The 22788-nt window shown below is 37.7% G+C and overlaps 1 protein-coding gene across 1 annotated transcript in view; it reads left to right on the forward strand.

Moving 5' to 3' along the window:
* The window catches only part of BMP5 (bone morphogenetic protein 5), a 143710-nt gene extending 124363 nt beyond the window's left edge, over positions 1 to 19347 (forward strand). The window contains exons 5-7 of the mRNA XM_086370612.1: positions 11395 to 11471; positions 13345 to 13455; positions 17516 to 19347. Of these exons, the coding sequence (XP_086226738.1) occupies positions 11395 to 11471; positions 13345 to 13455; positions 17516 to 17665 (338 nt within the window). The 3' untranslated portion in view covers positions 17666 to 19347. The remainder of the gene's footprint in view (positions 1 to 11394; positions 11472 to 13344; positions 13456 to 17515) is intronic.
* The last annotated feature ends 3441 nt before the right edge of the window (positions 19348 to 22788 follow it).

The following is a 22788-nucleotide window of genomic DNA, read 5'->3' on the forward strand; positions in this document are numbered from 1 at the left end:
GACATTTAAATTGTCTCCGTGTCTCAATTTTGTAAATAGTGCTGCTATGAACACTGGGGTGCATGTGCCTTTTCAAATTATAGTTTTCTCACTCAGAAGTGGGATTGCTGGATGGTATGATAGTTCTATTTTCACTTTTTAAAGAAACTTCCAGACTGTTCTCCATAGTGGGCACCAATTTACATTCTCCCCAACAGTCTAGGAGGGTTCCTATTTTTATGAACTTTTTTAAGAGCAGTTAAGTTCACAATATTGAAAGGAGGGTACATAGATTCCCCATGTACTCCCTACCCCACAAATGCATCGTCTCCTCTGCTATCAACACCACTCACCATGGTGGTGCATTTCTTACCAAAGATGAACCTACACGGACACATCACAATCAACTACAGTCTATGGTTTACCTAATGTTCACTCTTGGTATCATATAGTTGGTCTTATGGATTTTTTAAACAACATATTTCAACCATCTTTCAAATTAGTGACTTCATGTTTTTATACTGCTACAATATATTCAACACTCCTTTTTTTTAAATTTTATTTTATTTTTAAACTTTACATAATTGTATTAGTTTTGCCAAATATCAAAATGAATCCGCCACTCCTTTTGTCAGAATTTATTTAGTCATGTCACTCTTAAAAAGACATTTTGGCTTTTAAATTGGGGCTTTCAAAATCAATGCTGCAGTAAAAATCCTGCAAGGCTGCACCAGTGAGAATGGTTTTAATCCACATGGTTTTATAGTAATTAACACTAAAAGCTCTGAATATGCAAAATTTTGAAGATCCCTTCTCAAATAATAGTTAGCTTGTTACCTAGATCTAGTTCGATCCATCTTTTTATCTATCTATTCATCTGTGTGTGTGTGTGTGTGTGTTCACGCGCACACTCAGTTGTGTCTGACTTTGCAACACTATGAAATTGTAGTCCTCCAGGCTCCTCTGTCCATGGGATTTCCCAGGCAAGAATATTGAAGTGGGTTGCCATTTCCTTCTCCGGGGCATCTTCCTGACCCAGGGATAGAACCTGTGTCTCCTGCTTGACGGGTGGATTCTTTATCACTGAGCCACCTGGGAAGCCCCATTCATCTGTACCTTTATCTTTCCTTCTGTCATTTAACCCTGGGTCCACCTCTTAGTAGCTGTGTAATCTTGGACAGGGCATGTTACATCTATTTCTTCATCTGGAAAGTGAGAACATTAATGATACCTGCCTCACAGAATAAAATTACATGAGTTGCAAGGATTAAATGAGTTAATGGGTATAAAGAATGGAGAACACTGTGTATACTTATTCAGGGTTAAACATAATCATTATTACCAAATTATGGTTTGATTTTTCCGAACTGGTGCCTAAAGAGTTCAGACTTTTGCATCCGTACCCATTCCGCTGATCACTTATTGTCAAGTTTCTATCTAGAGAGAATTCTAGAGATGATATGTCTGGGTGTGGTTTATTGCAAAATATTTATTCATTGTTAAATGAATGTGTCACAGTGTGACACAGCATTAACTACATGATCATGCAAGATGGGTAGCATCAGAATCTTGCTTCTGAAAAGGCATTCCCTTAGACAGTGGCAAAGACGTGCATGCTAGTAATTATCAGGAGATCAATTCTACTAGAGTAGGTACAAGGAAGTGTGGGATCAGTAAGGATAGAGCATGATTCCAATGGGAAAAAATAGATACTTTTCATAAATGGAGGTGAAGTCATTTCAGAACTTATATGCAGTTACAGAACCACATAGCAGTGTCTGATGGCCATGGAGCGCTAGTATTCTTGTATGAGAGCAGTGTGATATCAGCTAGAAAGTTATGCAGGGACCAAGTCATAATGGTCAGTAACTGTGGTATTTCCATGCAGGCATTTGGGAAAAGGAGTGTCACCATCAGATACGCATTTTTAAAAAGTTCAATTTGGCATCAGAAAGAAGGATGGTATGCCAAAGGGAGAAACTGGATGCCAAAATATGATTAGGAATCTAGTCTAACCCTCCAAGCAATGAAGATTATAGATTGGAGACAAGGGAAGTGGGATCCAAAATACATGGAATGGAGTTAGCAGGACTCCAGAGATGGGTGTGTGAGTGGAATATGTAAGGCGCACGCAGCCTTGAGCCCCAGTGGTTAGATGAAGCACAAGACTCGAAGCTGAGCACAAGTCAGTAAGCTGAGTGCTTACTAGAAACCGGAGTAAGAGAGAAACATTAAGGATGGATCCTCCACTGGGAACATTAGTACTTTAAGTAAAGGCAAAAGAAAAAGAGCAATTCCATCAACAAGGCAAAAGACTCAAGGTCAGAGAGCAAAGAGGAGTCAGGGATGAAGGGTTATCCTAGGCCCAAGTTCCCAGAAAGGATGTTGGGGGAGTACGAGGTACCCAAGAGTGCAGAGGACTCTGATAGGTTAACTAGGCTAGAGGGTGGTCGCTTAAAGGGAGTGTGGACAGATTCAATGTTGGGTAGGAGTGAGAATGAAAGAAAATCAAGAAATGTATTTATTAAATTTTCTGGCTTGAGCCACTAGATCCTATTAACCAAGTAGAAGGAATGGAAAGAGTATGAGGTCAGAAGCCAAAATAGTGAGTTGGAGGCATTTGAGAAACTTTCATGCAGAGACATCTTGCAGGCATTTGGAGACAGGTTTGTGGATGGGTTTTTATGTCAACAAGCTCTAAGGTGAGCACGTCCTCTGCATCATCCACAAAGACACATTCTGAGCAGAGTCAAGCGAACACACCAGACAGTTATTGTGTTGTGGTGTCTGTTCTGTGTCACACATTTGTACACAAATCCCTACACAAATAAATAACTGTGACTCCTACTGGGTTATATGTCAGTTCGGTGAGGGGTTCATTGGATGTGGGACTTGGGGATTAAACCAGGGTAGCAGTAGCGTTTGAAATGCCTCATCTTTGGGAGTGGTGTTATTTATTTGGGATTTATCATGATTTTCTCTACCCCAAAGGCCATGTCAAAATTTACATTATTGAATACTCCAGTAACACTGCCCCTGCCACTTTATAGGCACGTCATGCCTTCATTCATTTGACATTTTCATTTTCTATTAATTAATGAACTCCTACAGCGTGGAGACTGATGTCTGTGACCTCTCCCAGGGTATTAAGCAAGAGATGTTGATGTCTCTTCCTCTGTTTTGAGACACAGCATCTCGTTCTATTTGGCTAGTTTAAGCTGTTGATTGTTTAAATGTTGAATTCTATTTTGGACTTTTTTTTTCTTCTCTTTTACAGATTTAACTATATTTTATTCCTCAAAGACACTAACACCAGACTTTAAAAAAACAAAGAATCCTGTACCTGTTTGTGGAGTTTTTTGGATATTCTTTTGTGCTCTTCACAGCTTACCTAGCATGTGTCCATTTATCTGGTGGTTTCTTCAGGGACTAGTGGACAAACCACTGAGGCCCTGTGTAGACCTCAGAAGTTTTATTTACCATGCATTTCACTTTTTTCTAACATAAAATGAATTTTAACAAATCAAACTAAGACAAAGGTTAAATTTGTATTATTGAAATGAGAAGGGGGAACGGGAAGAAGGCAGTCAAATAGTATAAACTCCCACTTATAATAGAAATACTAAGGATACAACATGATAAATATAATTAACACTGTTGTATGTTAATATGAATGTTGTTAAAAGAGTAAATCCTAAGAGTTCTTATCAGAAAACAAGAACATCTTTTATTTCTTTAATTTTGTGTATATCCGAGATCACTGTTCAGTAGCTAAGTCGTGTCCGACGCTTTGTGATGCCATGGACTGCACCACGCCAATCTTCCCTGTCCCTCACTGTCTCCTGGAATTTGCTCAAACTCATGTCCATTGAGTCAGTGATGCCATCCAACAATCTCATCCTCTGTCGTCCCCTTCTCCTCCCACCTTCAGTCTTTCCCAGCATCAGGGTCTTTTCCAATGAGTTAGCTCTTCGCATCAGGTGGCCAAAGTATTAGACTTGATCTCCAGCATCGTCCTTCCAGTGAATATTTAGGGTTGATCTCCTTTAGGATGGACTGGTTTGATCTCCTTGCTCTCCAAGGAACTCTCAAGAGTCTTCTCCAGCACAGTTTGAAAGCATCAATTTTTTGGTGCTCAGCCTTTATGGTCCAATTCTCACATCCATACATGACTACTGAAAAAACCACAGCTTTGACTATATGAACTTTTGTTTGCAAAGTAATGTCTCTGGTTATTAATATGCTGTCTAGATTTGTCATAGCTTTTCTTCCAAGGAGCAAGCGTCTTTTAATTTCGTGGCTGCAGTCACTGTCTGCAGTGATTTTGGAGCCTAAGAAAATAAAATCTGTCACTGTTTCCACTTTTTCCCCATTTATTTGCCATGAAGTGATGGGATCAGCCCTGAGATTTCTTTGGAAGGAATGATGCTAAGGCTGAAACTCCAGTACTTTGGCCACCTCATGCAAAGAGTTGACTCATTGGAGAAGACTCTGATGCTGGGAGGGATTGGGGGCAGGAGGAGAAGGGGATGACAGAGGATGAGATGGCTGGATGGCATCACCAACTCGATGGACGTGAATCTGAGTGAACTCCGGGAGTTGGTGATGGACAAGGAGGCCTGGCGTGCTGCCATTCATGGGGTCGCAAAGAGTCGGATATGACTGAGCAACTGAACTGAACTGATGGGACCAGATACCATGATCTTGGTTTTTTGAATGTTGAATTTTAAGCCAGCTTTTTCACTCTCCTCTTTGTCCCTCATCAATAGGCTGTTTCATCCTCTTCACTTTCTGTCATTAGAGTTATATCATCTGCATGTCTGAGATTATTGATGTTTCTCTTGGCAATCTTGATTCCAGCTTATGATTCATCCAGCCCAGCATTTCCCATGATGTACTCTGCATATAAGTTAAATAAGCAGGGTGACAATATATAGTCTTGACACATATTGACTCCTTTCCCAATTTTGAACCAGTCTGTTGTTTCATGTCTGTTCTAACTATTGCTTCTGGACCTGCATACAGGTTTCTCAGGAGGCAGGTCAGGTAGTCTAGTATTCTGATCCTTTTAAGAATTTTCCAAAGTTTGTTGTGATTCACATAGTCAAAGGCTTTAGCGTAGTCAGTGAAGTGGATTTCTTTCTTTCTTTTAAAATTTTATATCCTGCAACTTTACTATAATCGTTGATTAGTTCTAGTAATTTTCTGGTGGAGTCTTTAGGGTTTTCTATGTAGAGGATCATGTCATCTGCAAATAGTGAGAGTTTTACTTCTTCTTTTCCAATTTGGATTCCTTTTATTTCTTTTTCTGCTCTGATTGCTGTGGCCAAAACTTCCAATATAAAATCAACACACAGAAATCCCTTGCATTCCTATACACTAATAATGAGAAAACAGAGAGAGAAATTAAGGAAACAATTCCATTCACCATTGCAACGGAAAGAATAAAATACTTAGGAATATATCTACCTAAAGAAACTAAAGACCTATATATAGAAAACTATAAAACACTGGTGAAAGAAATCAAAGAGGACACTAATAGATGGAGAAATATACCATGTTCATGGATTGGAAGAATCAATATAGTGAAAATGAGTATATTACCCAAAGCAATTTATAGATTCAATGCAATCCCTATCAAGCTACCAACAGTATTCTTCACAGAGCTAGAACAAATAATCTCACAATTTGTATGGAAATACAAAAAACCTCGAATAGCCAAAGCGATCTTGAGAAAGAAAAATGGAACTGGAGGAATCAACCTACCTGACTTCAGGCTCTACTACAAAGCCACAGTTATCAAGACAGTATGGTACTGGCACAAAGACAGAAATATAGATCAATGGAACAAAATAGAAAGCCCAGAGATAAATCCATGCACATATGGACACCTTATCTTTGACAAAGGAGGCAAGAATATACAATGGATTAAAGACAATCTCTTTAACAAGTGGTGCTGGGAAATCTGGTTAACCACTTGTAAAAGAATGAAACTAGAACACTTTCTAACACCATATACAAAAATAAACTCAAAATGGATTAAAGATCTAAACGTAAGACCAGAAACTATAAAACTCCTAGAGGAGAACATAGGCAAAACACTCTCTGACATATATCACAGCAGGATCCTCTATGACCCACCTCCCAGAATATTGGAAATAAAAGCAAAAATAAACAAATGGGACCTAATTAAACTTAAAAGCTTCTGCACATCAAAGGAAACTATTAGCAAGGTGAAAAGGCAGCCTTCAGAATGGGAGAAAATAATAGCAAATGAAGCAACCGACAAACAACTAATCTCAAAAATACACAAGCAACTCCTACAGCTCAACTCCAGAAAAATAAATGACCCAATCAAAAAATGGGCCAAAGATCTAAATAGACATTTCTCCAAAGAAGACATACAGATGGCTAACAAACACATGAAAAGATGCTCAACATCACTCATTATCAGAGAAATGCAAATCAAAACCACTATGAGGTACCATTTCACACCAGTCAGAATGGCTGCGATCCAAAAGTCTACAAATAATAAATGCTGGAGAGGGTGTGGAGAAAAGGGAACCCTCTTACACTGTTGGTGGGAATGCAAACTAGTACAGCCACTATGGAGAACAGTGTGGAGATTCCTTAAAAAACTGGAAATAGAACTGCCTTATGATCCAGCAATCCCACTGCTGGGCATACACACTGAGGAAACCAGAAGGGAAAGAGACACGTGTACCCCAATGTTCATCGCAGCACTGTTTATAATAGCCAGGTCATGGAAGCAACCTAGATGTCCCTCAGCAGATGAATAGATAAGAAAGCCATGGTACATATACACAATGGAGTATTACTCAGCCATTAAAAAGAATACATTTGAATCAGTTCTAATGAGGTGGATGAAACTGGAGCCTATTATACAGAGTGAGTAAGCCAGAAGGAAAAACACCAATACAGTATACTAACGCATATATATGGAATTTAGAAAGATGGTAACAATAACCCTGTATACGAGACAGCAAAAGAGACACTGATGTATAGAACAGTCTTATGGACTCTGTGGGAGAGGGAGAGGGTGGGAAGATTTGGGAGAATGGCATTGAAACATGTGAAATGTCATGTATGAAACGAGGTGCCAGTCCAGGTTCAATGCACGATGCTGGATGCTTGGGGCTGGTGCACTGGGACGACCCAGAGGGATGGTATGGGGAGGGAGGAGAGAGGAGGGTCCAGGATGGGGAACACATGTATACCTGTGGTGGATTCATTTTGATATTTGGCAAAACTAATACAATTATGTAAGGTTTAAAAATAAAATAAAATTAATTAAAAAAAATAAATAATAATAAAATTTTATTATTATTATTTTTTATTTTACAATATTGTATTGGTTTTGCCATACATCAGCATGCATCCGCCATGGGTGTACACGTGTTCCCCATCCTGAACCCCCCTCCCACCTCTGTTGGTTTTTCTATGATCCAGTGGATGTTTGGCAGTTTGGTCTCTGGTTCCTCTGCCTTTTCTAAACCCAGCTTGTTCAGCTGTAAGTCCTTGATCATGGATGTTCACTAAACTTACTGTGGTGATCATTTCATGATGGATGTAAGTCAAACAATTATGCAGTACATCTTAAAGTTGTACAGTGCTGTATGTCAATTACATCTCAATAAAACTGGAAGAAAAAATAGTCAAATAGCTTGTAAAACATAAATTTGCATTTTTTTCCAGAAATTGATCATAAACAAATTGGCAACAAGTATTTAACAATAGTCATTGTTTTGGCACTGGTTTCCAATATTATTGCCATTAACAGGCAAAACAGAAATACTGTGTCTGTGGTACCTGCCTTGTGGTTGAGGAATGCTTTTCTAGTGTTGGCTGTGACTTCAGAATGTGTAGCAGTTTCTGGTGACACTCTTGAATTCTAGGCGGGTTTGTCAAGAGCAGCGTCATGTCCAGCTCATTTTCATATTTGAAGGGTTGCCGATCAATGTTTTTAAAAAATATAAATCTAATTTCTCTGCCTTTCTTCTCAGAGGTTTTTCTGCCAACCATTTAGTAAAGCTAACTACAGACTTTGCTGGTTTGGGTACAACATTTACTCAGTATCCATTAATTTTTATTTCTGACCAACTAAGCATATGGTCCGAACGCTCTATGAAATCAGACTCTTGGAACCAGATTCTGTTATAAATTTCATTGCTCGTTACCTTTATGTGATGTTGCAGTATATACATCACTTAGCCTGCATGAAAAGCTGCATAGATGGAACAGATCTATTTTGACTTTTAAGTTTTACTTTCTTTTTTTATAAACACAGAATTCAAATGGCCATAGACATAGTTATAGTTTTTCACATATACTCAGATGTGTTATTGGATATAAGGTCTTTATTCACATTCAATGGTTTTTATTAAGACAAGGATGGATGAATAAATATTCCCATGACTGTCTGATGCAGGATTTGGCAAAATAAGCCATTGCCTGTTTTTGTATGACCTAACAATGGTTTTTACATTTTTAGATGTGTAAAAAACACTTAGAATAATATTTTGTTTCATGCAGAAATCATGTGAAATTCAAATTTTAGGACCCATAAGCAAAGTTTGTTTGAAATACAGTCACATCCATCCTTTTATCAATACGTCCTAAATCCTGCGTTCATGCTACTGGGGCAACGCTGAATCATTGTGAAGGAAACCCCGTAGCCTGAAATATATATTATCTGTCCTTTTTGAGGAAAAATAAATTGCTGTCCCTTGCTCTAATGCATAGCTGACACTTTAAAATTTTTATTTATTTATTTTAAATATCAAGAAGTTTATCTAGTCAAACTAATACCAGACTTGAGTTATTCCTTTTTCCTAAAAATGATATAATATTCAAACTTATCCATTTCATGGTATTATACTTATTGTACTTTATGCTGCTTCATTGCTTGGGCAAAGTTAACTTTTTTTGCTATTTCAATTAAAAGTTTACCCAAAGAAGAGGAGTGCTAAATGCTCAGTTTCCTCCATTTTCTGTCATTATCTATATATTTATTTTTTTCAGATCTTTTAGTTTATTGTTAATAAAACAGTGAGCATCTTAAGGACAGAAATTGTATTCATTCTCCTGTGCTCAGTGTTGGCATGTAGTTGCTTACTAAATGTAGTTAGTGCATGAATGATTGTATGCATGCATGAACAAAGTGTCAGAGTTTCCTTGCTCAAGTTTTCTATGTTTTCTTTGACTGATGTGTTTTTATGATAGGAATTTTTTAAAATTTATTTTTAATTGAAGGATAACTGCTTTACAATATTGTATTGGTTTCTGCCATACATCAACATGAATCAGCCATAGGTATACATATGTCCACTCCCTCTTGAACCTTGTTCCCACCCCACCCCATCCCACCCCTCTAGGTTGTCACAGAGCTCCGGTTTGAGCTCCCTGAGTCACAGCAAATTCCTACTGGCTCTCTGTTTTACATGGTTTAATGAAGGTAGTCACACATAGGAATAACACTGGTCTAGAAGTAAAAGGATTTCTGCATTCAGATTTAATCATTACCTTCTTTGCTAGACTCACATTAATTAAATAATTAGCTGATGTCACTATGAAAGGCAGATGACAGGATCTGTTAAGACAGGTCTTTTAGATCTTTGATGTGACTTCATTTTCATTAGAGGTTGAGGATAATTAAACTGGAAGGTGACACCTTACAACAGGCTGCTCTTTATAGCAAACTTCTATGTTGATTTGCCAGAGACAACTGTCAGATGAAAGTAGTATTTATTCCTAGAAGAAAACATTAGCTGTCTTCTTTAAAAATAAATTATTTCGCAGTTCCCATCACCCTAAATGTTTTCCTCTTTCATTTTTTTGCATTGGAAATAATTAAAAGGGTTCCATTATAAAGCATGACTAGACATTTTCTGTAATGGTCTGTTTTTCTTTTGTATTTTACTTTATTCCAGATGCAAGTGGAATTCTTAATTTTTTTCAACAATTATCAAAGGTTATGGATTTTTCAGATTATATTCCATAATAAGTTACGGAAAGCGTGTATTTCCTTTGCTTCAAGCCATTCCTGGAACATTCTGAAGCATCCATTCTTCAGTTCTTAATTATTTAGTATCTACTGTGTGCCAGGCCCTGTTTCTGACATTTGGGGTATCAGAGAACCAAATGGAGCCAGGCAAGATATTTACCCCTAGAGAGCTGACACTCTATTCTAGAGGGAAGAAACAGACAAGAAATGGTGTACATGGTGAACGAGTAAGTGGTGTAACATATTAAGGGATGGTAAGCAAAATGGAAAAAAAAATCAGAGCAGGAGGGGTGAGAAATATGAGAGCAGGGGTTAGGATATGAAACAGGGGAGTCAGTGAAGGCTCTGTTGACAAGATGATGCTTAAGAGTTGAGGAAGCTCTGAGCGTTGTCTAAGTAGATATTCAGGGGAAGAGCATTGCAGGGAAGGGTGGGGTTGTTGAAAGTAAAGGAACTAAGGTGAGAGAAAGCAGACCTGTGTGCAAAACAGCGCAGAGGCTGTTTGGAGTAGAGTGAAGGAGAGCAAATGGGCCAGAGGGTGATGGGGCTGGATCACGTAGAACCTTGGGAGCCTTGATGATGCAGGAACCACTGTGAGACTTTATGCTGGAGCGTGACGCTTGGTCCACTTGGCTGTGTTGATGGGATGGGGACAGTGCAGAGCAGGAGGAATAGCAGTGAGCATGTGGCAGTGATTCAGGAAAGAGAGGATAGCAGCGTGGACCAGAGCCAGTCATGGAGCTGGTGAGGGTGGCTGAGTTTCAAATGAAGGTAAAATGAGTAAGGATTTCCTGACAGATTGGTTGTGGAGGTGAGAGGCCAGAGTATGTTTTGACTACAGTGTTTGTTTTGCCTGGGAAGTTGCTCGCAGGTGAAATTGGTTCATCTGCAGGTGAAATTGGTCTGGGGGTGGGGGGCAATCAGCAGCTCCACTTTGGGGATCCTGAGTTTAAGATACATATTAAGATAACATGTACTCTGGAACATCCCAGTTGGTACTTTCCCAGTGCCTGCCTTGTGAAAGAATACAAAACATAGCGTTTGAATATTTTATACGCTTAAGTATAGTAAGCACAACTGCGGTTTGAGTTAGTTAATGAATGAGCACTCACTGAGTGGCAGGTATCCGGCTACTGTTGTCATAACACAAAGGACCCAACCTGATCCTCGTCCGGACCCCTCAAGGTCTGCATTTTACAGAAGCAGAAACTCAGCACAAGTGACTTGCTTGAAGTTCACATAGTTAGTAAGCGGCTTTCGCTTTGAGATTCAAACTCATGTTCTACAACTTCAAATACAGATTCCTTTTGACTTTATAAGTGACCTCACAAAAGAAATATTAATATACCCGATAGACTGCCATTTGTTGACAATCTGATTTTCACCTTCAGATTATAACACCAGTGAACAAAAACAAGCCTGTAAAAAGCATGAACTCTATGTGAGTTTCCGGGATCTGGGATGGCAGGTAAGAATGGTCGGTCAAATTGGTTGCTTCTTTTCTGCTTTGTATCAATCCTAAATCTCTTTTAATCTTTGTAATCTTTCCTATACAGCAGCCAGTTATTTTTTATAATTTATTTTATTTTTTATTGGAGTATCATTGCTTTACAGTGTTGTCTGCTGTTAAAATAACGTGGATCAGTTATCTGTGTACCTGTATCCCCTCCCCTTGCCCTCCTTCCCACCTGCCCCCAGTCTCACCCTCTGGGTCATCACGGAGCACCGAGCTGAGCCCCACTCACTCCCTGTTCTACAGATGGTAGTGAACATACGGCTGTGCTGCTCTCTCAATTCGTCCCACCCTCTCCTTCCCCTGCTGGGTTCACACACCCTTTCCCTACATCTGTGTCTCTATTGCTATCCTCAGGAACAGGCGCATCTGGACCATCTTTCTAGATTCTGTATATAGATACTTGTTTTTCTCTTTCTGACTTCACTCTGTATAACAAACTCTGGTCCATCCACATACTGCAAATGACCCAATTCTGTTTCTTCTTCTGGCTGAGTACTGCTCCACTGTATATATGTACCACATCTTCTTTATCCATTCATCTGTCAATGGACATTCAGATTGCTTCTATGTCTTGGCTATTGTAAACAGTGCTGCAATGAACATACCAATTATTTTTGACATTGACTGTTCCATATAAGGATTATCCACATCATTTTTATTTCTGCATTATCCTTTCACTATTGAAACATAATTAATAGAGTTTATGGTAAAAAAAAAATTATGCTGAAGAACAAATGCAACCTTAGAAAGTGAAAAAAAGAAGCCCTGTTGTTTAAATATACCCAAATTTCCATTTTAGTTCCCATTTTTCAGATTAACTCAAGCAATTTCCATTTGCCTCCTACAGTCACAAATTACTGGTATAGGAAGTAGAATCCTTGACTCTGTCTGTGGTAAGTTAGACGTAGAGAAAAAATTTTTTCTTTTACTTAGAAATCATATTGCTGTGTTTTACATAAGCTTCACAAACAGTGAGGAGGAAGATTTAACCACAGTAATTTTCATATGCCAAAAGAGTTTAAATTAAATTGTTAGATTATTCCATTACAATGGATCCTCAGAATAGAAGCTATTATATTGAGAAGTCATAGTCACATGTGAGCATTTTCAACTTTATGATAAACCTTCAACATTAATTGTTCAATAATTTTACATCAGTGACAAGTTTTATATCTCTGGGAAAAAAAAATCAGGGCCACCATCTGAAGTGCCAATGTTTTAGCTTCCTAAAATCTTTCGTATACAATGCTTAGGATTTTTCTCCAACTCATTTCTTCTGAAGAGACTATAAAGTTGACACATGATTGGAAAGAAAAACAGGACAAGGAACAAATCTTAGCGCCTTAAGAGGTTGTCAAGCTTCTAAAGCAGGACTGAGTTATTAAGAAGTAATGAGAATTATCTCAATTAAGTTTATTCTTCTTTTCCTTTCTGGTTCAGTTGAACTTTGCAGAGTTCATCATTTCCTGTTTAAATAATATTTAGAACGCTATTTCACGATTGCAGCTTTATTCATGAATATATGGGCTAATACAGGCTAGGAATATCTTATGTAGTGACCTCTGGGAGAAATTACAGAGGACAATTCCTTGTGAAAATATTTATACTTTTGTTGTAAACTTTAACTTAATCATAAATTAAAGGCTTTGGGGAGCCTGTCTTATTAGAATAATTGTTGGACCAAAAAGAGAAACCAATCCAGAGTATTTAATTTAATATTATATTATATTGAATTATATTAATTATATTTAAGTATTCTGTAAGAATTGTTTTTCTGTGCTTTTATGTTGGTGATATTATTTCTTCTGCTTTCGTGCATTTTTAGGACTGGATTATAGCGCCAGAAGGATATGCTGCATTTTATTGTGATGGAGAATGTTCTTTTCCACTCAATGCCCATATGAATGCCACCAATCATGCCATAGTTCAGACTCTGGTAAGTTTTCTTTTGGTAGAATAGAAAGTGGTTTATGATGCAAGCTTCTTATAAAGTTACTTTAAAGAAAAGCATCTATTTGGAGTTAAAAATGCATTTTCTTCTCTTCTCAAACTCCTAACGTAAAAATTGTGCCAGAGTAAGAAATGTGGATATAGTCAGGAAATTCAGGCTGCTCTAAAGAAAAATCCTAATTCCAAAATGAGGAAAGATTCAGCAAGGAAAATTGGAGCAATCACACAAAATGGTATTTTGCACTGATTTCTTCAGTAGACAATATGATTAACCACGCAGGGGCTGTTTCTAACCTAACCATTCATTAGCAGTCATTACAAAAACTTTGAATAATAGCTGTGCTGAATTTCATCTGATGGCTTTTAAACTCCTTGTTTAAGAATGTTCCATAACATACTTTGGTATCATGGAAGCTCTTCAGTGTAGAATACAAGTAGATTTGTTTCCTTTTTTTTGATATCTTTTTCATTTATAATCATTAAGGTGGAAATTAATCTTCATTTCTTCCCTCCCATACTTAGGAATGTAAGTGATTTAATCTCTACTAATATAGGCTAATTTTTATGAAGGAGATAATGAAATGTTAATCTCATGGTCTCTCAGTGATTGTACTTATCTTATGAGCTCAGGAAAACCCTTGAGAGTCCGACTCCAACATCCGTACCTTTTAATGTGATGGGGGAGCGGCCTCTGGCAGACGAGGAAGAGGTTCTAGAAGATGCATAGGCTGTGTGATGTGACCCCACGTCAAAACTGGGTTCACAGGAGCATTTCAACTATAAGTAATCAGGACAGAAGGAAGAGAACAAATAATTTTGGAATCAAGACACTGATGGGAATAGAGTTATTTGGTAGATAACAGTAGGAGAGCAGGAGCTGTAGAAAAAAAAAATCTATCCTTGTGGGTGAAGCTTATTTATGACCAACAGAAAGAGCAGCTATTAGAATGTGTGAAGAGTTGACTCTTCAGAAGGTTATCTTCTTTTGAAATTTATTGAAAAGTTAAAGTTGATGGAAATAACATCCCAGTTCCCTTCTGAATAAGAATGGTGTATACACCTTGACGGATGAAATCCTTGACTTGACGTTTTGTTGGCATCTTACTGACCTCAGAGGCACTAGCGGATAGCTAGACCACAGAGATGCACCTCTGTGGCAACTAGAACATAGATTTTGTTAAAGACTTTGGAAATAACCTTGAAGTAGAGTGGAAGCAGAGAACTAAAACAAATATGTATTTTGAAAGGTAGTCACTTATAAATATTCTTTTCTCCCCCAAGTTTGAAGAGATTTATTTCAGAATACAATCATGTAAAATTATCAAGTTGCTTTTTAATAATGAATGGAAAACATTTGCTCATGTCTATCCTTCCCTAACACTGATTTTTACACCCTAAATTTCTTTAATATATCATACTCAGCAAACTTATAGGTGTGGGGAGAAACTATTATTTCTTCCTTGATTGCAAAATTTATATAAATTGAAAGAAAACCTTAGGTTGCTACAGCTCTTATTTCACTGTCTAAAGTGAAGAAATGGAGTCTAAATTTCAACCAGCATTTTCTTTCATGCTTGCTTTGTGCTGCCAATGCCATAGAAATATTCTTCTTTTAGTTGATTTTTGACCAATGAGCCTCCCATATGCAAGTATAGAGTCAATTCCTAGGGGTATTTTAAGTTTTGATATGTCCATGCTATGTCTATGATATGTTTTTATGCTATCCATAAAAATAAGCACTTCTTTAACAAATTTTATTTCGTTTTTTTTTTTTTGCCTGCCCTGGGTGTGCACTGCTGCAGTTGGGTTTTCTCTAGTTGCAGCAAGTAAGGGCTGCTCTCTAGCTGCGGTGCTCAGGCTTCTCATTCTGGTGGCTTCTCTTATTGCAGAGCGTAGGTTCTACGTGCATGGACTTTAGCAGTTGCAGTGTGCAGGCTTAGGTACCCTTGGCATGTGGAATCTTCCCAGACCAGGGATTGAATCCCTGTCCCTTGCTTTGGCAGGTTGATTCTTAACCACTGAACCATGAGGGAAGCCCTATAAGCGCATCCTGATATATGGTATCAGTGTTGGGGCAGGGAGAGCAGGTATGCAGCATAAGAAAAGTTGTTATATTCAGATGTCCTCCAGTAAGATGAATGTCTGGGGGTCCAGCCTTCTATCAGCTGAAAGCCCGTTGCAGAGAGAAGGATGCTTCCATTTCATGCCTTAGAGGAAGAGCCCTCCTCACTGTCCATCTGTAGGGTCACAGATGAACACAGCCACTATTTATAGAGAAATGCCACTTAATTTCCCAGAAATTAAGCTCTTTGTACTGTCATTTCAATGACTCAGAGAGCTTTCGCTGTTTCCTTAGATATGCATCTAACACATCCAAGTTCGCTCTGGCTCTGCAAAGCTTAATTATTGAAAAACCTCTGTCAAATACCCCTATCTCTCTCTTTTTTTTTCTTTTCTTAAAAATAAATATATAATTACATACTGTCAGCTTTTAGGACTGTAGTCTAGAAGGCAGCGTCTAAAAACAAACATTTTTTAAATCGCTGACACGGACTTGGAACAGGCCCCTCGTCTGTATCGCTGTCCTGGGATGTGGAGCATAAGTCATCACAGAACTTGAAGGGAACATGGGAAGTTCGGTGTTTCTGGTTTTTTTTTTTTTTTTTTCCTGGCATTGTGCATTCTGTTTATTTTGTGACGGACATGAAACAAGAACACAGGCACATTTGTTGTTAAAGGAAAGCAGGTTTGTGGCGAACACGTTTGAGACATGATGGAAGAACAATCTCATTTTTTTTCAGAACAATGGCTGGGTGAGGTGATCCTTGAAGCAGGGGGTTATCCATCCATCACGGGTGAGGGGGTTGAGGAGGATAAAGCCAAGGAGGGCTTCAGGCTGCCTCTGAAATTTGGAGAACCATCCAGCTTGCAGCTTTGTGAGGTCTTAGGAAATTTCACGTCCGTGTCGGATCACCTCATTTTTCCTGCCATGTCTGTCCATAGGCAGGACTCCTATATCATTTCAGCCAGGAGGGTTTGCAGCCAAGATTCTAAGAGCTGTATTTTCTCTTTGTCGATCCCCGAGGACTCTGCAGTGGGACTTCCCATAAACTCCTCTGGGGGAAGGGCCGGGGTAGGCGGGTGGAAAGGGGGAACTGAGTTCTGGCTCCTTCTTTGATTGTTGAAGATCAGAGGTAAACGTGCCAGTTTGCAGAAAATGAGAACAAATCCTTTACTTAAGCATTTCACTGTCCATGTTTCAGCTACCTTTTCAGGCTTTGTAGGGGGAGAGGTAGGGATGTATATTCAAGTTGTAACATATCTAGGCTTCTTTCTTCTGATTGAACTTAGCTTGATTTTGGGCACTTGTCTAGGGGAGAAAGCAAGTCAAAGGATGCTAAACTCTGGCCAATCTGGTAAAACATTATGGGGAGAAGAGTTGAAATCATTGCTTTAAAGCAAGTATTGGATTTTTACCTGGAGTTTATTTTGCTGTGATTTTTATGCTTCCTTTACCAAAGGAAATGCAGAATTTGCATGCTTTTAATTTTATTGTTAAAAATGCGTTGATTTATTGTTTAGTTATCCTTTTACGAATAATTCTTAGATCCAGATCTTTCTACAGTCGAGTGCTGTGGCTTTGTTGATTTTGCATTCATAACTTACGTGTTTCTCATGAAGTACCTAGAAGTGGCCATTTTAACTAAAAGCAGCCCAGTCCTAGTTACCATGTTCTTTCCTCCAGGAAAATTTCCACTGAATATTCCATAGAGAGAGTTTTCCTTCCTTGGTAGAATGTTTTTCAAAGCCCCAACATGTAATTAGAACCAGTGGGTCGAGTCTAGGTGTTAATACTTAAGGATACACATCCTTCACTACCAGCTCCCAGCTCACCTCACCATGGAGCAAAAATAGAAGAGAGGGAGGTAACTTAAGAGAGTGCCTGATTGTCAGTGATAAAACAAGAATGTCACCTTAAAACTGCAGACAAAATATCTATTTTATTTCTTAAAAAGTAAAACCTTTTCTTCCTCCCACCCAACCAGGTTCACCTGATGTTTCCTGACCATGTACCAAAGCCTTGCTGCGCGCCAACCAAACTAAATGCCATCTCTGTGTTGTACTTTGATGACAGCTCCAATGTCATTTTGAAAAAGTACAGAAATATGGTCGTGCGTTCGTGTGGTTGCCACTAATAGTGCATAATAATGGTAATAAGAAAAAAGATCTGTATGGAGGTTTATGACTACAATAAAAAATATCCTTTCAGATAAAAGGGGAATTTAATAAAATTAGTCTGGCTCATTTCATCTCTGTAACCTATGTACAAGAGCATGTATATAGTCACTTTTATTTATTTAAAGGTATATATTCTCTTTTGTGGATGCCTTTGCAGTAAAATGTATTTTAGCTCACTTCATTATGCAAAAAATTGCCCAGTCTAATTTTTAATAGGATATGCTGAGTCCAATTCAATTCAATATTTTTAATGTAATTTTTATACGATTTTCTGAAATTAGACAGAACTCCTTTGACTGTTAAGTATTGTTGAAGGAAGCTGAATGCATTTGGTTATGCTGTGCCAATGTAAACTGATAGGATATTTATTGATATTTAGAATGAAACTTAAAAAAATAACCAGCCCCCCAAAAAAAATGCTTGGAGGAACACAATTTTTCTTTGAGAGTTTCTGCTTCATTAGATAAAGTGAAATGTTGAGCTCGATTTGAGTAAATAAACGGGAGCAGAACACAGAAGCTGAAAGATTGCACGTAATTGTTGTAACTGTTTGCTTGAACAGAATTGGTTTAGCTGTAGGAAAGCGTTCCTTCTTGGCTCACCGGTTGTAGATTTTGCAAAGAGCTCAAAGCTTCAGGAATTCTGTGGAGACAGACTTGAGCCTGTGTCCATAATTTTCCAAGTTAACACTAAAAAAGCGTAGTACAACCTTCTTACCTCAAATAAATCATGTCTGCCTATTATCTAGAACACTACTACTGCAGTGTTTTTTTTTTTTTTTTTAGATTTAAAAACAGTCCAAAATAAAGAAACATTTACACGTGCTCCCCTTCCCTCCCCTCAGATGAGAGTCACTGCATGCATAAAATATACCCGAGCAAAGCGACCGACAGAGCCGCTTTCTGTAGCTCTCTTTTATAACTGAGTTTGCTGATTGATGTGATGCAAGGGATTTTATTTAGGGTAAAAGCACTGAAACTCAACTGGAGGAAATTACCCCAAATCCCAGAATGGCTTTGACAGAATTGCCATTTCGAAAGAACAGCTGAAATCCATTTTTCATATCTTGGAGAATGAGCTCATTGAAAACCTTATTTTGGAGGGGGATTTTGTAAACCTTCCTCCAAGCACAAATAATTCCAAGTGGGAAGGTTCTGTTGCGTGTATGTGCCTGTGTGTTCTTCCCTCTGAAATTAATTTATTTTCTCTCTCTGTTTCTCTCTCTGCCTTTTAAGGCTTGTCTTTAACCCACTGACTTTTGGAAGAATGACATTTAGTGCATAAGTTGCTATTTATGTGGGCTCCACGGCTAGGATTATTTACAGTTCATCTAAAATACTCATAAAGCATCATTTATTAATCACCCTTTTGGACTTTTTAAGTAAAACTTGTATCAAAAATAGCTTAAAAATGTTATGGGTTTGTTCATGATTCAGGAATATTGCAATGTTGTTTTAAAATACAGATTATCTTAAAGTAAACTTGATAATAACTCTATTGGGGGTACATTAAGTAATATATTTTTGAATTAATGGTATACCATTATAAGAATAAGAAATGAAAGTCTATTATATTATTCTTTAAATGTGCTGTTTAAATATATTTCTATGTTTTAAAATATATTAAACTTGTGATGCTAGTTTCTATTGTGATTCTTGATTTGGCTTTTTATTTTTTTAAGAGGGATACAAAGTATAAGTATGTCCTAAATGAGACTCTAAGCATATCAGATCTAAAATGTTTGTGGATTACATGATTTTAATCACCAAAACTAGTTTTTGTGTTGTTGATAAGTAATTCACTATTAAATGAGCAAAGAAACCATCCATGAGTTAAATATTTTCTTAATCTGTTCCAACAATACGGAAAATTTTTAAATAGCAAAAAAATAAATGATTAGGGTGGGAATTGACCTTATTTATTCTCTTTCATTTAAGAAGGGAGATATTTAGCATGAGTATTTTTATATTTTCTCAAAATATGTATGCATATATATATATATATAATATCTGCGCATATGGTCAGTCACTTTATTTTCAAATAACTGTTAGAGAAAATGCTTAGTATTACTTTGAATACTCAAACTATTACAAGAAATCAGAATAATTTGGTCTGTTTTAACAGGATCCAAACTACTCAGGTCTTTTTGGCTAGTTATGCATTGACTTTTCTGTTGGTATGTTTCTAATTTTTCTGCTTTGTAAAGTGGTCCTAATTATTTTTGATACTAGAAGGGCAAAAATGACAAATACTCATTGTTTTTTAAAACTAAGGCAAAAATAAGTTTGTCTGTATTGAAGAACAAAACACACACAGAAAAGAAAATGCAAAAACATTTTTTTTCTCAAGTAAAGAACTGTCATTTAATAATTCCTGTATCACCAGTGTTGAATCTAAACCAGCATCTAGGGGCAACTATATAGCCTGCAAATGTCATCTCTCAAGACATTTACAATAAATAGGTAGCTTATAGTGTAACTTCACTCAAGGCAGAAGAAATCCTCATTCCCAAACACAAGTCACTGTCTCATAACAATTCAGTCAGTTGTGCGGTCGATCATGCAATCTGGCTCTCAGATTACCTGCTTTTCTGTGTTCTTTCTTTTGCATTTTTGGGGGAGGAGCCTGGTGCTTTTCAAAGTTACAAGTGAAGATGCCTTTGTTGATAAAGCATATATATCACTACGTATTTATCTATACATCTGTATTTTATCGTTTGCTTTCTTTTTAACCAAAGGAAAAAGTAGGAAAAGTAACATTGACAGTATTTACTCTTATGTAGGCAAAAAGGTGACACTCTATTCAAGTTAACAATTAAAAAAAAAGAGCCAAGTTTTGCAAGATTACTTCCAAGTCTGTTGTCATACTTGTTAAAGGTTGTTTGAAAGATGGGGATTTCAAAGACAGGAGAACCAGGATCATACCAGCCGTTAAAAGTACAAAGAAACTTCAGACTTTGAAAAACATACACTTTAACCTTTGCATCTTAGTTTCAACTTTACAGAGGCAGCTAGCCTCCAGTCGGTGGGTAGAGGATGGGGAGAAGCAATTCAGCCTCAAATCCAGCGGCTCAAGTACAGGAGGATGAGACGAAGCACTGCAAAAACAGCTTCCAGACTAAGCATCTGGAAACAAGACCAAAGCTGATGGTTCAGTGGGGTGTGGTTGGTGTTTTCTTCCCAGTTCATTGTGGCTCTGATGACATGATGAAATACAATAGAACCAACCTAAAAAAAAAAAAAAGAACTAGACTGGTTATTTTCCTGTCAATACCTATAGGAAAAGCCCAAACTAGGAAAATAATTTTCTACCTTGAGCCACAGGCCAATAAGATGTCTCTGATTATCTTTACTCTTTCTCCATTAAAACGTACTTATTACACAATCACTTATAAATAAGTGTATTTATTTAAACAAAATGCACACGCTCACATATTTATAAAGACATATTGTTTTAAAGAAGAGAGAATAAGAACATGAGTGTGAGTACACATGCTCAGTTGTGCCCAGCTCTTTTGTGACCCCATGAACTGTAGCCTGCCAGGTTCTTCTGTCCATGGAGTTTTCTAGGCAAGAATACTGGAGCGAGTTGCCATTTCCTACTCCAGGGGATCCAATCCATGTCTCCGGCATTTCCTGCATTGGCAGACAGATTCTTTACTGCTGGCTCGCTTGGGAAGCCCACAAAAACATGAATGCAAAATGTTTTAGGAACTCGCCTGACAGTCCAGTGTTTAACACTCTGCACTTCCAATGAAGGGGGCATACGTTCCATCCCTGGTCAGGGAACAAAGATTCCATATGCTGATGGTGTGGCCAAAAAAAATTTTTTTTAAAGCAAAATGTTTTAAATGAAGAACAGAACTTCTATGAAGGAAAAATATAATACTGAATTTAAACTTTATGGGATATGTTATGGGAAACACAGTGGGTGGAAAGACAGATAAGAAAGAATTATCCAGAAGACAACATTGAAACAGATAAAGTGATGGAAAGTCAAAAAGAATTTAAAGTTAACAAAGTTGTAATATCCATTTAATCAATATCGCAGTGAACTGGGGACGCTTTAGGGGCAAACAGCAGACCTATGAATCAAAGCTGGCTTCTCAACTTGGAAGGCAGTGAACAGATAGTCACTATCTTCAAATTGCTCAGGATAAATAGCTGTCATTTGGAAGTCTGTATCCAGCAACTCTATCTGTATCCAACAAAACATTAGGGCAAAAGAAAAACATTCCTAGGCAAATAAAAATTAGAATTTACCATCAATGGTAAAGCCACTGCTAAAGGTTTTACCTCAGGAAGAACCAAAATTAACCCCCAATGGTAATGTATACAAATATAATGAACAAGAAAATAATTAACATGGAGTAGATTAGAATAAAAATGTCTAGCAATTGTGGTTTAAAACAGCAAGAGAGTTAAATTAAGTAGGGCTAGCCTGGAAAATCCCATGGACGGAAGGGCCTGGTGGGCTGCAGTCCATGGGGTTGCTAGGAGTCGGACACGACTGAGCGATTTCACTTTATTTTTTTGCTTTCATGCGTTGGAGAAGGAAATGGCAACCCACTCCAGTGTTCTTGCCTTGAGAATCCCAGGGATGGGGAACCTGGTGGGCTGCCGTCTGTGGGGTCGCACAGAGTTGGACACGACCGAAGTGACTTAGCAGCAGCAGCAGCAGCTATAGCGAAATATTGTACAACTATAGAATGTATTGGAAGGTAGATGTTTGAAAATATAGCTTTTGAGTTTTGCTCAATGATGATGATTGAATTAGACTCATAAACAATGTATATTTTGAACCAGGGTTGGGCAAACTCTTTCTGTAAAAATGTGGTAATAAATTTTAATGCTTTGTGTTTGCAACCACTCACCTCTGCTACTGCAGTGTGAAAGTAGCCATTGTCCATATGTACACTAGTACGTATGGATCTCTTCCAATAAAACTTTATTTACAAAAACAAGTTGTGAGTGGGATATGGCTCATTGGCTATTGTTTGCTGACCTCTATTCTAATCCAGTAGAGGGAATAATTGCAATGTGGTAAAATGAAATCAGTTCAACAAGATGAGAAAAAAGAG

The sequence above is a fragment of the Bos grunniens genome, chromosome 23 (assembly GCF_055505025.1).
Source record: "Bos grunniens cultivar Pamir isolate PY7600 chromosome 23, Bosgru_T2T1.0, whole genome shotgun sequence".
In the NCBI taxonomy this organism is placed as follows: domain Eukaryota; kingdom Metazoa; phylum Chordata; class Mammalia; order Artiodactyla; family Bovidae; genus Bos; species Bos grunniens.